Below are 13,666 nucleotides of genomic sequence, written 5' to 3'. Positions count from 1 at the left end.
TAGAAACTTTGCTTTCAGGGCGCCTGGGTGGCTCAGTCGTTGAGCGTCTGCCTTCGGCTCAGGTCATGATCCCAGGGTCCCGGGATTGAGCCCCGCATCCGGCTCCTTGCTCTGCGGGAAGCCTGCTCCTCCCCCTTCCTTCCACTCCCCCTGCTTGTGTTCCCTCTCTTGCTGTGTTTCTCTCTGTCAAATAAATAAAAAAAATCTTTAAAAAAAAAAGAAAAAAGAAACATTGCTTTCTGAAAAAAATCATATTTTATTTAAATTCGCCATTAGGAAGACTACCTCTGGAAATTAATGGCATGACTTTTAGTTTATAGCTTATGGTTATCTTGTTCTTGTTAGTTCTTAAACTGCTTCAGTAATTCATATGCTAAGCCAGTATCTTGGAAATTAAAGAGAAACAGTGAACCAATTTAACTGAAAACGAATACTGTAATGAGTATCACTTTCTTCATATACTGCCGCTAGCAAGTATTGAATGTTTCATGGGGGCCAGTCACAGTGCTGAGTTGATAGGATTTCCCTCTATAAATCCTCGCAACAACCCTACTAAGTAGAGACAACTTTTGCTCCTTTTAATTTGTAATAAACCAAACCTTAGAAAGCCTTGCACAAGAATTCCTGAGGTAATTTGTGTCAGAACTTGCATCTGAACCTAAGCTGTCTGCCTCCCATCTGTGCCCTTCCATCAAGAAGCTGTACTTCTTGCTCCGATCAGAAAATAGCAGTTCTCGAAATGAATTCCTCAGAACGAATGAAAGAGACATCTGAGGTCATTCCATTTCATTTTTACCAATCTTTGTGATTGAATTTAGAAGATGGAGACTGGCATTAAGTTTGGCACATTGTAGGCTATCCTAGAACTCATCATCCATACCCGGTTTATTGAGAATCTCCCTGGTCGTTCCGTGGCAAAAACAGCCACAGGTGTAAGCCATTTCCGTGGCTTGGATTGAACTTGGAACTGGACGGATCTTACACTGTCCCGGGAACCTTGACAGAAGTCTGAACCCATGCTCGTAGGGAGGAGTGAGGGCAGGAGAGGTGTCACTGCCAAGGAGTTGAAGTATGGCTGCATTTCACAGTTCTTTTCTGTTTAGCCGCACAACAGATGCAGTTCCTAGACACTGGGGAACGTGGTTTTTCTCTGGTACTCCATTTGCACTCTACTTGAAGCCTTAGATTTTTGCATATTTGTTCAATTAGGAAGAATGAGGAGGGATCCTTATATTGACCTCTGCAAGTGCTCAAAATGTTAACTCCTAATGCCATAGGTTCCATTACATGAGAGAAGACAGGGCCATTTTTATAATAATAATAACAATAATAATAATATCTTCCATTTGTAAGTCATTTGATGCTTTGATATCACTGCAGGTAAGAGAACTAGAGACTAAAAAAAGAAGGAAAAAAAAGGATCCTAAAAAACTTTCTGAGGAAAATGCTGTCCGAGTGAAATATTGGTAGGATAAATTGTGAGTAAAATTTGTGAATAAAATGAAGAACTGTATGGTACATTTTGTTTTCATGCAATTCCAAGTGAAAGTTCAAAATCTTGAAATGTATTCCATACATCTATACCCCAGCAGCCTCTCACCCCAGGCCCCGCATGTCTGGTGTGTCTGGAGGGGCAGCTCCATGCTGGTTCTTAGCAGCAGAGACCAGGTCTGCCTGCAGGCCTCTGTGGACCTCCTGGGGGCGGAGCTGTCAGCTCAAAATCAGACTGTGATGTGCTCTCCGATGCCTGAGTGGCCACTGCTCAGTTCAGACACCCTTCAGGGACTGCAACCCATGCTGTTGCCATGGAAAGAACACCACTCCGTGTTCTTTCTCCAGCATTAGAATCTCTGACAGGGTGTGCTGAGAAGGCAGGATGCTGGGGTGGTAACTGATTTATCTTTTCCTTAAAGTGAATAATGAGCAATTTGTCAATGAAGCATTCCTCTGGGGGGTGGGGGGAAGCCACACATATAATGGCTACTGTTTATCAAATTTCATCCTCAGAGTTGTCCCTTCCCTTCCGAGTCATAAGATAATAACTAAACCAATGAGGTTTGGCCCAGATTTCAACATTCACCTAATATATTCTCAAAATCCTAATTCATAGGAATGTCCTAACTACTAAATCACTTGGAAAATAATTGCACCTTTCAATCTGCAAATCCTTAGATCGACACCTTCATTAGCTTGCTGGACCTCAGAAAATGTTTTTAGATATTTCTCATTTTCATGATTTTTTTCCTTCTCATTTTCAGATATTTTTTCCAAATGTATTTTTACTTTTTACTTCTTTCCTCCTTTTTCCAAATGTATTTTTCTCATCTTCCTGATAAGCCACAACCCAGTTCTCTTTTTTCTTCCTCTATTCTCCTCTCCTACTGAGAGTGGAGGGAAAGAAGGCAAGCATTGGGCTGTGGCTTATGAACTCCAGCTTTTTTTAATTCCTTCATTGAATTTTTCCCCATTTTTCTATCTTCTCTCCCTAATAACAAATACTGGTTACATAATAGTTTCCTTGTCTCATGCTTCTTTTAAGGTTTTCTCCTCCGGATTACATTGAAACGACATGCCTTTGGGGTTTCTCACCCTTGCCCATTTGGACCATTTCTTTTTATTTTGCTGACATACTACTTCTAGGCCTTTGATCTTACCTGGTCACCAAAATAAATATCTGACACCTGTCCTAATGTACCTGACACTGAGACACTGGCTTATTTCTACTATCTTCCCTCTGATCTAGCCCCTGGGGCACTGGTTCCTTTTTGCTTTTTCAGGATCTTGTTTCTTTGCTTCTTCCAAAAAGTTTTCACTGCCTCTCCATTTTTTAACAACTTTTGTTCTATAGTTTCCTCTTACTCCAGAACTTCAAAAATTATTTTCGAAAATTCAACCATATAGATCTTTTCATCTGTCCCCTAAGCCTGATGGAACACGTTGAGCTTGCACGTTAGAGCTGAATCAGTACAGTGTCAATCCTGTCGACGAGAGATTTTTGCACCAAAGAAGACCCCGTGACCGGTGAAATCTGTGGGCCCGAAAGCTATTTGCGAGGTTCTTTTCCACGACGCTATCCTAACGGCCTCCTATAGGACATTCCTTGTTCCTCTTTACCCAGCCCTGGGGAAAGACTCTAGACCTCTGTTGAGCAGAATCAATTTTTCTTTGGAAGGTGATAGAAAGACCTACCACACCAAGAGCCCAAAGATAGGAGCGTATTTAGTTATGACTGTTGCACTAACTAGATGTACCGGTCCCTCTCCTGTGCTGAGCAAAATTATTTCTAAGGCTTGCTCGGGACAGTTGTAGGAGCAGGGATGACCGGAAGAGGACTTCAGGGCGTGAGGGTGCGGCGCAGGGTGATGGGGTTAATGGCAGTTAGGTGTTCCAACTGCAACTGCAACGTGGGGTGTTGTGAAATGTGTCTCCATCTATGTGAGATATGGGGGTCGGGTGGACAGCAATCCTTCATTGTATCAGCAGTGATGGAGAAACATTTAATAAGCATACCCCCTTCCACATTCAGCCTGTGAACTCCAAGGTATGTGATGGCTCAAGAACTACCAAAAAACAAAATAAAACAAAACAAAACACCCTGAAGTTTAATATGACATAAAGCAAAGGGACTGACTCTTTGCACTGTGGTGACATCCAGTCCTAATTTAATCCAGGTGGAAGTTGCCAGGGCACTTAAGAGTGGGCTGTTTCTTCTCACCTGAAAGTTGGGGTCTTCCAAAGAATGTCCTGAGAATATCCAGGGGAACAGTCATTTTATTTGTAGTTATAAATAAGTATAAATAGACATTAGACATCCCTGTCTTCTAGCAGTGACAACTACACACGTCTACTAACCAATAGGCAAGCAGGATGTGGACTGTGTGTATCCGTGTGTGTGTGGGGGGGGGTGGTATTTGCGTGCATGTGTCAGAAATGGGTAATCTTCTCGAACGCCATATTGCTGTAGCTTTTGTCCTTCGGATCATGGCCTGGAATACGGACCAGGTTTTCTTGCCTGAGTCCATTCTGTAAGACAGATTCAGCCCCTTGTTTCCAGGAACTGCCATTCTCAAGGTTTTCCTGAGGAAAATGAAAAGACACATATTAGGGAGTTACTCTTGATGTATTCCAAATCACACGGAGAGAATCTAGCTGAGCACCTCCCCCTCAAATGATATATGATCACATGATATGATATCGAATCCAATGACATGTAAATATGAAAGCAATGCCTTTCTTGATTGATAACTATGATGACTCAATCCATGTAGGTACTATTTCTAATGATAATAAAAACAGAAAGAACAATTTAGTAAGCATTTGCAATATATCTTGTGTTGTGTGAAGAAATGTATATTGTATATCTGTCAGTTAGTATCATTGCCCTGTAAGGTAATAGTCTCAGCTCCTGGGGAGAGACAAACCTATGTGTCAGATGGTGGTGGTGCCCTTCCTTCCTGTGAAGAGCACGGCCTCTAGATCATAAGAGGGGGACCTGCAGGCAGACTCCCCCAGAGGCTGCCCAAGGTCATTCTTCAGGGAAGGAGCCCAAGAAGGACATACTAAGTGTTTCTTCCCCCTCTCAGTGCAGCCTTGAGGACAGAAGCTGCCTATATCAACAGGATTTATCACCCATCCCAGGAAATTCTTGCCCAGGAACGTAAGTCTGTAAATCAGTAAATAACTTGATTATTTCCTTCTAGAACTTCCTCAAAAATCCATCTATCCAAACAATACAGTGCTCGATCCGCTGCTTTCTCAGCCAACTAGATTGCCTTCACATTCTGAACGCCCGGCACGATGGTGCTCTCCTTACTTCAGTAACTATTACACTCAGCTTTACTTCATCTACATGTTATTAGGGTGTTTGGGGGAAGGAGAAGAATTCACGAACTAGGTGATGTGATATGGGTGCAGAGTTTGTCTTCTAGAGCACTAAAAGAACAAAAGTCTGCGACTGAAAGAATGTGAATAAGCCGCAACTAAGAAAAGGAAAAAAAAAAAAAATACACTCCTGCACTTCAAGAGGCCAAGAGGACAGACATAGATAAGACCATTTGCAAACTTAACAGGAAACATTACATCTCCCAAGGCTCTGCTGTTGTCAAATGCCATCACAACGTGAGGTAAGATTATCGCTCTCTTACCAAATGGGCCCCAGACGGCTTTGTTTTCATTCCCAGCTTCCCTTAGACTCCTCTCAGAATCCTTCAGTGGGAACCCAAAGCTTACAAAAGTCATGGCCAGCACCCCTCTTGTTAAGGGTGGCATTGCCTGCTTCCCTGGAGTGTCCGCACCGCCGGGAGCTGCATCAAGTCAACAAGTTCAATTTGGTCTGACCCCAGGCTGTTCCTGGTGGTCTTTGGCTGCTACAACCCTAATACTTGGATAGTGTCTCTAGCCCTGCCTGGTCTAAACATAATTCTCAGTGGGATAACAAAGGTGTGCATCCTGCCGCTTCTCTAAGAAGATCCCCCTGTCCATCTGACTATATTTGCACTTCATGGAGCTAGAGATGTCTGTGTCCAGGTGGCACTGGATGATCTTCCCCCGGTTCCCAGGTAAAAGCTGAAGTTCAAAGAGGTTAAACAATTTACCCAAGGCAAGTAAGACGCGGAACTGGGATTCTCTCCAGGGCTGACCCTCAAGGCTGTGCTTTTCACCATGATACTAGACTGTTACCCCTGCTTTATTCCTTTTCTACTGTTCATTTTTATATTTTTCCTAGAATTCACTTTTAGAAGGGTTAACAGGATTAACCTGTTATCAATTTCTCTCTCTGAAATTGATTACTTGCTGGGCCAACAATTCAGCCTAAAGATACATTTACCTATCAACATATTTCTGTGCTCAGAAGCTAATTAACTGAGGTAACTGAAGTTGAAACAAGATACGGGTTGTAACATTCATAGTCTTCCTTTCTCACAGCCACTTTTCAGGTGGTTTAAATGGGCAAAAAGGGAATCCCTTCTTTGAGCTCGTATGTTTTTCAGAAGTTCACACATCAGCTCACCTGCTCCATCCCACCGTCATGCTGAACACCACACCAGCACAGTCTTTTGTATTTCTCAGACCAAAAGCAAAATAAATTGCAAACCGGTCTAATTAGCAGTGGTTGAATATCCTTGCTGCTCTGGTGACCTATTAACAGAAGGACGGACGGATTAGGTTGATTGCATGCTTCCAAGGCTTTGTTAAGGGTCTAAGTACTGTATACTTACTAAGCAGGTCGCTTCTTAGTATAAGGGTGAAAATAGGCCTGACTTGTTAATAGATAGAAATTGGTAACTGCTCAAAGTGAGTGTGGGGATAGGTTTTAAATATCCACGAACTGTCAGGTCAGGCAAACTCACAGGTACAGAGTTAACCAGAGATACCATACTTATTTTTAAATATGAATTATGGAAAACTCTACTCTTACACTTTGTAGGTTACCAGGAGGGATAGCACAAATCATAATTTCTTCCTCTAGGAAAACTCAGTTTTTCAGCCACATCGGATATATTAGAGGTCATCAGAGTCGTTATTTGCAAACTTTAAAATGTTCTTCTTACTGTTTCTTCTTCCTTCCACCCCAGCATCCTGAATCAGCAATACCCTCACATTCCCTCCAGCTAGTCTAGACTTTCCTCACACCTCCTTTCCAATCATTAAAACATACCTGTCCAATGTCCCATTCCTTCAAACCCTGCTGTGGAGTAAGAGTCAGTCACATTGATATTTAAACCAAGATTTAAAGACTAACAGTGCTCCCTGCTAGAACCTTTGTAAATTTTGGTATAATGATAACTGTTTGCAAATACCCAATCTCATTCAATGGCTGTCTTTAATTCAATAGCCAGTTTAGTCTAAATGTCCCTAGAAGGGGTAGCGGAGTAGCAGTTACAACCTTGATCCCATCCCTCCTCTGTACCAGACACTGTGCCTGTCCACAAGCTTTTTCCGAATTCAAATTTCTTTCTAAAGATAAAATAGATTTTATCTATTCCTAAAGCTCCAAACTGAAGTTGAAATGATATATTCCCTGGCATTACATTACTCTGTCAAAAGACATTCAACCAAATAGAAATGTACTGCTCTTAATAATAATATTTATTTATTAGTAAGTACCTTCTATGTACTAGGCACATTTTATGTAGATTACAAAACATATCTAATATTCATGAAATAGATATTGTTGGGGCACCTGGGTGGCTCAGTCAGTTATATGTCTGGCTTTTGCTTTTGGCTCAGGTCACGCTCTCAGGGTCCTGGGATCGAGCCCCACATCGGGCTCCACACTCAGCGGGGAGTCTGCTTCTCTCTCTCCCTCTGCCTGCTGCTCCCCCTGCTTGTACCCTCTCTCTCTGTCAAATAAATAAATAATAAAAACATACGTTATATATATTAATAATAATGTATTTGATAATCAGGAGGATGGTTTTGCATATCAGCTTGGAAAGAGTAGACACATGTCTCTGGGAAGAAGGGCTTCTTGCCATGGATCCAAAATCACCAGTAAGCCATCTACCTGGCCCACCGGTGCATGAGGCCAGCCCATGTCTTCCTTGGCCCCAAAGAGAGGAAGGTACGGAACCCACCGGTTATGAAGCTAATGATTATCCCAGCAGCAATGCATCCGAGGCAGCCCACGGTGCTGTAGTAAAGGTAGGAGAGCGAGTACCAGGTGTCGGCAATGGGAGGCCTGTGGACGACAACAGCACGTGGCAGCAGTTCCATGAGTTCTGATGTTATGGTCCACAGTGATGTGGAGGACCACTGACAGTTCACTGTAGGGCCTGGCATTTCTCAAAATCCCAACACTTTAATTTTTTGCCATTTGGTTATTCTTTTTTTAAAGAATCAGTTGTAGACTAGTTGTGCTTTGTATTGCACTCAATCCAACCCATCCTTGCATTCCAAATATTGCCATGTAGATACTAAATGCTGAGAGATACAATGAGGACCATGCCTCCCATTTCTTTTGTATTATTCATTCTTTAGACATTTATCAAGCCCAGATTTAGTGCCAAGAACTGTGACAGACATTGGAGATAGAAAGATGAGTAAGCCACAATGTCTACATAGAGGAGCTAATGGGCAGTCATAAAGGAATGGTAGCACCTGGGTGGAATAGGAGCAAAGGATTCTGGGAACATTTTAAAAGAGTATCAAATCCAGGCTTATGTGTGAGATAATACCTGAGCTCATTTTTAAAGACTAATTAGTAGCTAATCAAGCAAGGAAGGTAGTTAGGGCCAGGATTTAGTACTCTAAGAAAGGAGGACGGAAAAAGCACAGCCAGGAGAGAAGAAACATGGTGGACTTGGGAACTATAATAGGTAGGTATTATTTGTAAGATTTATGGAAAGAAATGGTTCTAAACTAAATGAAACTCAGAGGCAAGTGGAAGCAACATAATGGAGTGCTCATAGACTATGCAGCCAGGACAGTTCTAGGATGCAGTTCTACCTCCTTCATCCCTCAGCACAGGCCATAATAATTTTTCCACCTGATATGCAGAGTTAAGGAGCTATCCGACATTTCTTAGATTTGTTTCCACAAACAATGAGAGTGTGAGGATGTGCGTTTATTAAAGTCAGGGACAGTGCCACAGGCTATGCATATCTTCTCTCATTTAATCCTCTCAAACCACCAGCAAAGTAAGGATTATTACCCTCACTTTTCTTTCAAAGACTTGAGAATTCAAGAAGTGACAAGTTACTAACTTGTGCAGACATAGAGTGGATAAATGGTAAAACCCACATCCAAACCTAGGCATTTCTGATTTCAAAGGCCGTGGTCTTTTCCCTATACCGTGTTATCTCCTGTGTTTGGTATCTTAAATGACCTACGCCAGCCAGAAAGAGAAGGAAGGTCTTTTGTTAAACCCACTTGGGTTTGATCTAGAAGCTGCCAGTTCACATCAGTGCACCCAGCTGAGTATGTCCACAGCCATTCTCCTCATTGCCCACAGACCTATTCTACTCAGGTCCTTTCCTCTTTCAAGGGCACCATCTCTGATCTTCATATCCACCCACCTATTTTCAAACCCTCCACTACTTCTCCTGTTTTGCACTTAGACTTCCGATTAAAGTTTTTGCTGAGTTCACTCTTGTGAACCCCGGGATGAGGGCAATGGATATCTGCGGAACATTCAACAGCCCTGCACGGCACTCTTCAATGCTGGGCACAGGCCTGGCGGGCTTCTCACAGGAAAGCAAGATCTGGCTCGTTGGACTTATCCCTGGAGAATGCATCTCCCTTTGTCCCGGTTACACACTCCCTGGGACCGAACACCACCTTCAAGGTCCACATACCTGCTAGGTAGCTCTGTGGGCACTGACTCTGTTACATTTGATGGGACACAATGGTCTGTGGATAAAGGCAGGGGCCATGTCTTGGAGTCTGGTGCAGGGTAGACAAAGGCTCCAATGGCCACCCAAAATGACAAGGTGATTCCAGTCAGCAGGCCACCTAATGCACCCTTGATGAAGGGAAAGAAAAAGTCAAGGAGAGATTAAACAAAGCTGTTGAAAGAAAAAGGAGATGAAGTGTCCATGCCTCAGAGATTCTTATTGTCCATCCCAAGTCTTGGCCACATGGGCTGGAAACAGCTCACCCCCAAACTGCCTTTTTTCCAACTCCCACAATGCAATTGTATTTAGGAGTCACTTGTTCCTTCAATGAAAACATTGGAGAATGTCATAATGGTCACTATTTTTAGATTTCGAGCAGGAATTTTTTCCCCTTCTTTTAGCTTCTTCTTACCATTTAATCTGTTCAGAGATGTACAACAGGATGACTGTAGTTAACACTACTGTATGACATACACGAAAGTTAAGAGAGTACATATTAAAGTTCTCATCACAAAGAAAAAAAAATTTCTTTTTCTTTTTTTATCTGTATGATATGGTAAATTTAATGTGGTAATTATTTCACTATATATAAGTCAATTCATTATTTTGAACTTCTTAAATGTATACAGCGTCATATGCCAATTATATCTCAAAACTGAAGGGAAAAACACCTGTTGAGACCTCGGTTCCCAGTAGAAGAGTTTCAGAAGCTTGACAGGAAAACCTCAGAAACTGGAGACAAAGTGGTCGTTTTTCATTGACAGCGATTAGCTGTCTCCCATATCTCTTCCCAAGTGATTCTGGCAGAGACCCTGCTCACAAGCTTGGAGCTTTTTGTTTGAGTCTAAATACTAGCAAGCATATTTACTAGTCTTGTCATTTAAGGGTTATATTCCTTGATAAACAGTGAAAAGTCAATGAGTAATCGAGTCATTTCTCCTGCATAGGAGATAGAGCAGTCTGGCAGTGACCAGAACTGGAAAATAAATCTGGATGCTCCCAGCCTCTGCTGGACAGCTGAGCCTTCTCTGTGAAAGAAAATAACTTGTTAGTTTATTTACCAGGAAAATACTTTCTGATAAGAAGACTGGAATGTTTTGTTCATTATTGTTTGGGGAAACTAAAGCAACGTATATGATTCAAATACTTGTGCCTTGGTCTAGACCAGGGGTCCACAAACTCCTATTACAAACAGCCAAGTAGGAAATATTTTAGGCTTCACGGGCCATCCAATGTCCGTCACAACTACTTAGTTCTGCCCTATCACACAAAAACGGCCATACACAATATGTAAACCAAGGAGAATAATTATGACCAGTAAAACCATTTATGGGCACTGAAATGTGAATTTCATATATTTGTGGGTCATGAAATACTGTCTTCTTTTAATTTTTTCCAACCATTTAAAAATGTCAAAACCATTTTAAGCTTGTATGCTGTACCAAAAACTGGATGCTGGCTAGATTTGGCTTGAGGAGTGTAGTTTGCTGTCCCCTGGCCTACCAGTAAAGGGTGAATGGATTTCAGCAGTAGGTTCAACCCTCAGTGATTTATAGTAGCTGCCTAGAAAACCATCCTGAGAAGGATTCTGGGTTTTTATCCAGGTTCTGTGGAAAGAGAACCATGACTGATTAGTAGTATCAGCCATGGACAATGACAAGGGGGGAGGTAACCCAAATTTGTAATGTGTTCTTTCCTTTACCTGGAACAAGGTGGTTTTCTGAACTAAATAGAAGGACCCCAATTCATTAACATAGATAATAAGTTAATGTGTAGAAGGACAAAGATGTTATATATTATGTAGCTCATTATTAGTTTTTTCATGGCCAGGATATTGCCTTCCCTCATATCATCTCCCCAAAACATAGTTATCCTTGTCAACCTCAATATCAGAAAAGTTAATTAAAACAAATAAGACTGTAAGGGAAGCACTACAAATTACCAACTGCTCCCTACCTATCCATGCTCTTTACCTAGCTCCGAAAGATTTATCTAGAATAGAGATCAGTAATGGTCAGATAGCTGCAGAGACGTAATTAGATAGATCATGTGACTCAGGCTTCATCGAGCACCCTACAGTATTTAAACAATATGCAGTCAGGTTTTTTGTAGTCTGAAGACTTTCTTTCTTTTTTTTTTTTTTTTGTCATCTAAAGACTTTCTAAAAATATATGCATGGAAATGTATGGACAGCAATAAGTAAAAAAAAAAAAATGACAGTTTTGCTAGATTGAGAAAATTATGAGTTTTAAGCTATTTTAAAGTTACTATTTTTCCAAATAAATGTTCATTTTGATTTATATTTATTATAGTCATCCAAACAACATTGACTTAAAGATATACCATTAGCTTGTGAGATCAGAATATACCAGGATTGTTTACTTTCCCTTTCTTAAATTAGTTAATTAAGTTAATTAAATGTGTGATAATCTTAGGTGAAATATGGAAAAAATGAAATTCACATAGTTTTCTAAGTTTTCAAAATTTTTTTAACCTAAATTTTTCCTGAATTCAGTATATATTTTAAATTTCATTTTGTGGGCCCTGAATTCGAGGAGGACAATTTAAACCCTAAAGAGTCAACTTTGATGCCATGACAACTGTACTTCGTGTTCATCTCTTACTTTCCTTGTTTCCTGTCTCTAAGAAGGCTTCACTGAAGTCAGAGATAGGAGTTTAGTTTAGTTCTACTATGGAAAATAGCCACCATTTTTTTTTCCTGGTACAGAGAAATGGCCTTTCCAAGAAGTGGGAAGAGAGAGAAAATGGCTGGGCTTCAGTTTTATTTATTTTATTTTTATTTTTATTTTTCAAACAATTGGAAAGGTAGACCCAGGAGCTTTTATTTTACTTATTTTTTAATTTAAATTCAAGTTAGTTAACACATAGTAGTTTATTGGTCTCAGGGGTAGAATTTAGTGATTCATCCAGTGCTCATCCCAACAAGCTGGGCTTCAGTTTTAGCTGGGAATCATGGAGAGACATGCAGGATCCTTACCTTCCAGTTCACAAAAGGGAACAAGATTCCCAGAGAGAACAAGCCCAGCATTGGTCCCCCGCACATGCCATGGATGCTGAGAGCAGCCTGTGGAACAACACAGATCAGATCAATGTGCCCACTCCCTGAATTCATGGTCACCTGGGATCACTCTTTCTTAGACTCGGGATAAAATTTAGCAGCAATGCCCGCAATAGCCAAACTGTGGAAAGAGCCAGGATGTCCATCGACAGATGAATGGATAAAGAAGATGTGGTATATATACACAATGGAATATTATGCAGCCATCAAAAGGAATGAGATCTTGCCATTTGCAACGACGCGGATGGAACTGGAGGGTGTTATGCTGAATGAAATAAGTCAATCAGAGAAAGACATGTATCATATGATCTCACTGATATGAGGTTCTTTTTTTTAAATTTTTTATTGTTATGTTAATCACCATATATTACATCATTTGTTTTTGATGTAGTGTTCCATGATTCATTGTTTGTTCATAACACCCAGTGCTCCAGGCAGAATGTGCCCTCTTTAATAACCATCACCAGGCTAACCCATCCCCCCACCCTCCTCCCCTCTAGAACCCTCAGTTTGTTTTTCAGAGTCCATCATCTCTCATGGTTCGTCTCCCCCTCTGAATTACTCCCCTTCATTCTTCCTCTCCTGCTATCTTCTTCTTTTTCTTTTTTCTTAAAATATGTTGCGTTATTTGTTTCAGAAGTACAGATCTGTGATTCAACAGTCTTGCACAATTCACAGCGCTCACCGTAGCACATACACTCCCCAATGTCTATCACCCAGCCACCCCATCCCTCCCACCCTCAACCACTCCAGCAACCCTCAGTTTGTTCCTGAGATTAAGAATTCCTCATATCAGTGAGGTCATATGATACATGTCTTTCTCTGATTGACTTATTTCACTAAGCATAACACCCTCCAGTTCCATCCATGTCATTGCAAATGGCAAGATCTCATTCCTTTTGATGGCTGCATAATATTCCATTGTGTATATATACCACCTCTTCTTTATCCATTCATCTGTCGATGGACATCTGGGCTCTTTCCACAGTTTGGCTATTGTGGACATTGCTGCTATAAACATTGGGGTGCACGTACCCCTTCGGGTCCCTACATTTGTATCATTGGGGTAAATACCCAGGAGTGCAATTGCTGGATAGAATGGTAGCTCTAATTTCAACTGTTTGAGGAACCTCCATACTGTTTTCCAGAGTGGTTGCACCAGCTTGCATTCCCACCAACAGTGTAGGAGGGTTCCCCTTTCTCCACATCCCCGCCAACATCTGTCGTTCCCTGACTTGTTAATTTTAGCCAT

General features: G+C 41.3%; 1 protein-coding gene across 1 annotated transcript in view; it reads right to left on the bottom strand.

Moving 5' to 3' along the window:
- Positions 1–3,753: 3,753 nt before the first annotated feature.
- The window catches only part of SLC5A12 (solute carrier family 5 member 12), a 56,187-nt gene continuing 46,274 nt past the window's right edge, over positions 3,754–13,666 (bottom strand). The window contains exons 11-15 of the mRNA XM_025879268.2: positions 12,334–12,420; positions 9,297–9,463; positions 7,578–7,681; positions 6,011–6,138; positions 3,754–4,077 (exon numbers count right to left, since the gene is read on the bottom strand). Of these exons, the coding sequence (XP_025735053.2) occupies positions 3,925–4,077; positions 6,011–6,138; positions 7,578–7,681; positions 9,297–9,463; positions 12,334–12,420 (639 nt within the window). The 3' untranslated portion in view covers positions 3,754–3,924. The remainder of the gene's footprint in view (positions 4,078–6,010; positions 6,139–7,577; positions 7,682–9,296; positions 9,464–12,333; positions 12,421–13,666) is intronic.

Source organism: Callorhinus ursinus, unplaced genomic scaffold, assembly GCF_003265705.2.
Source record: "Callorhinus ursinus isolate GAN/ISIS: 27379988/994484 unplaced genomic scaffold, GSC_fseal_2.0 scaffold21, whole genome shotgun sequence".
Lineage (NCBI taxonomy): Eukaryota > Metazoa > Chordata > Mammalia > Carnivora > Otariidae > Callorhinus > Callorhinus ursinus.
Note: the sequence above shows the minus strand (reverse complement) of the source record. Positions and strands in the feature narration are given on the sequence as shown.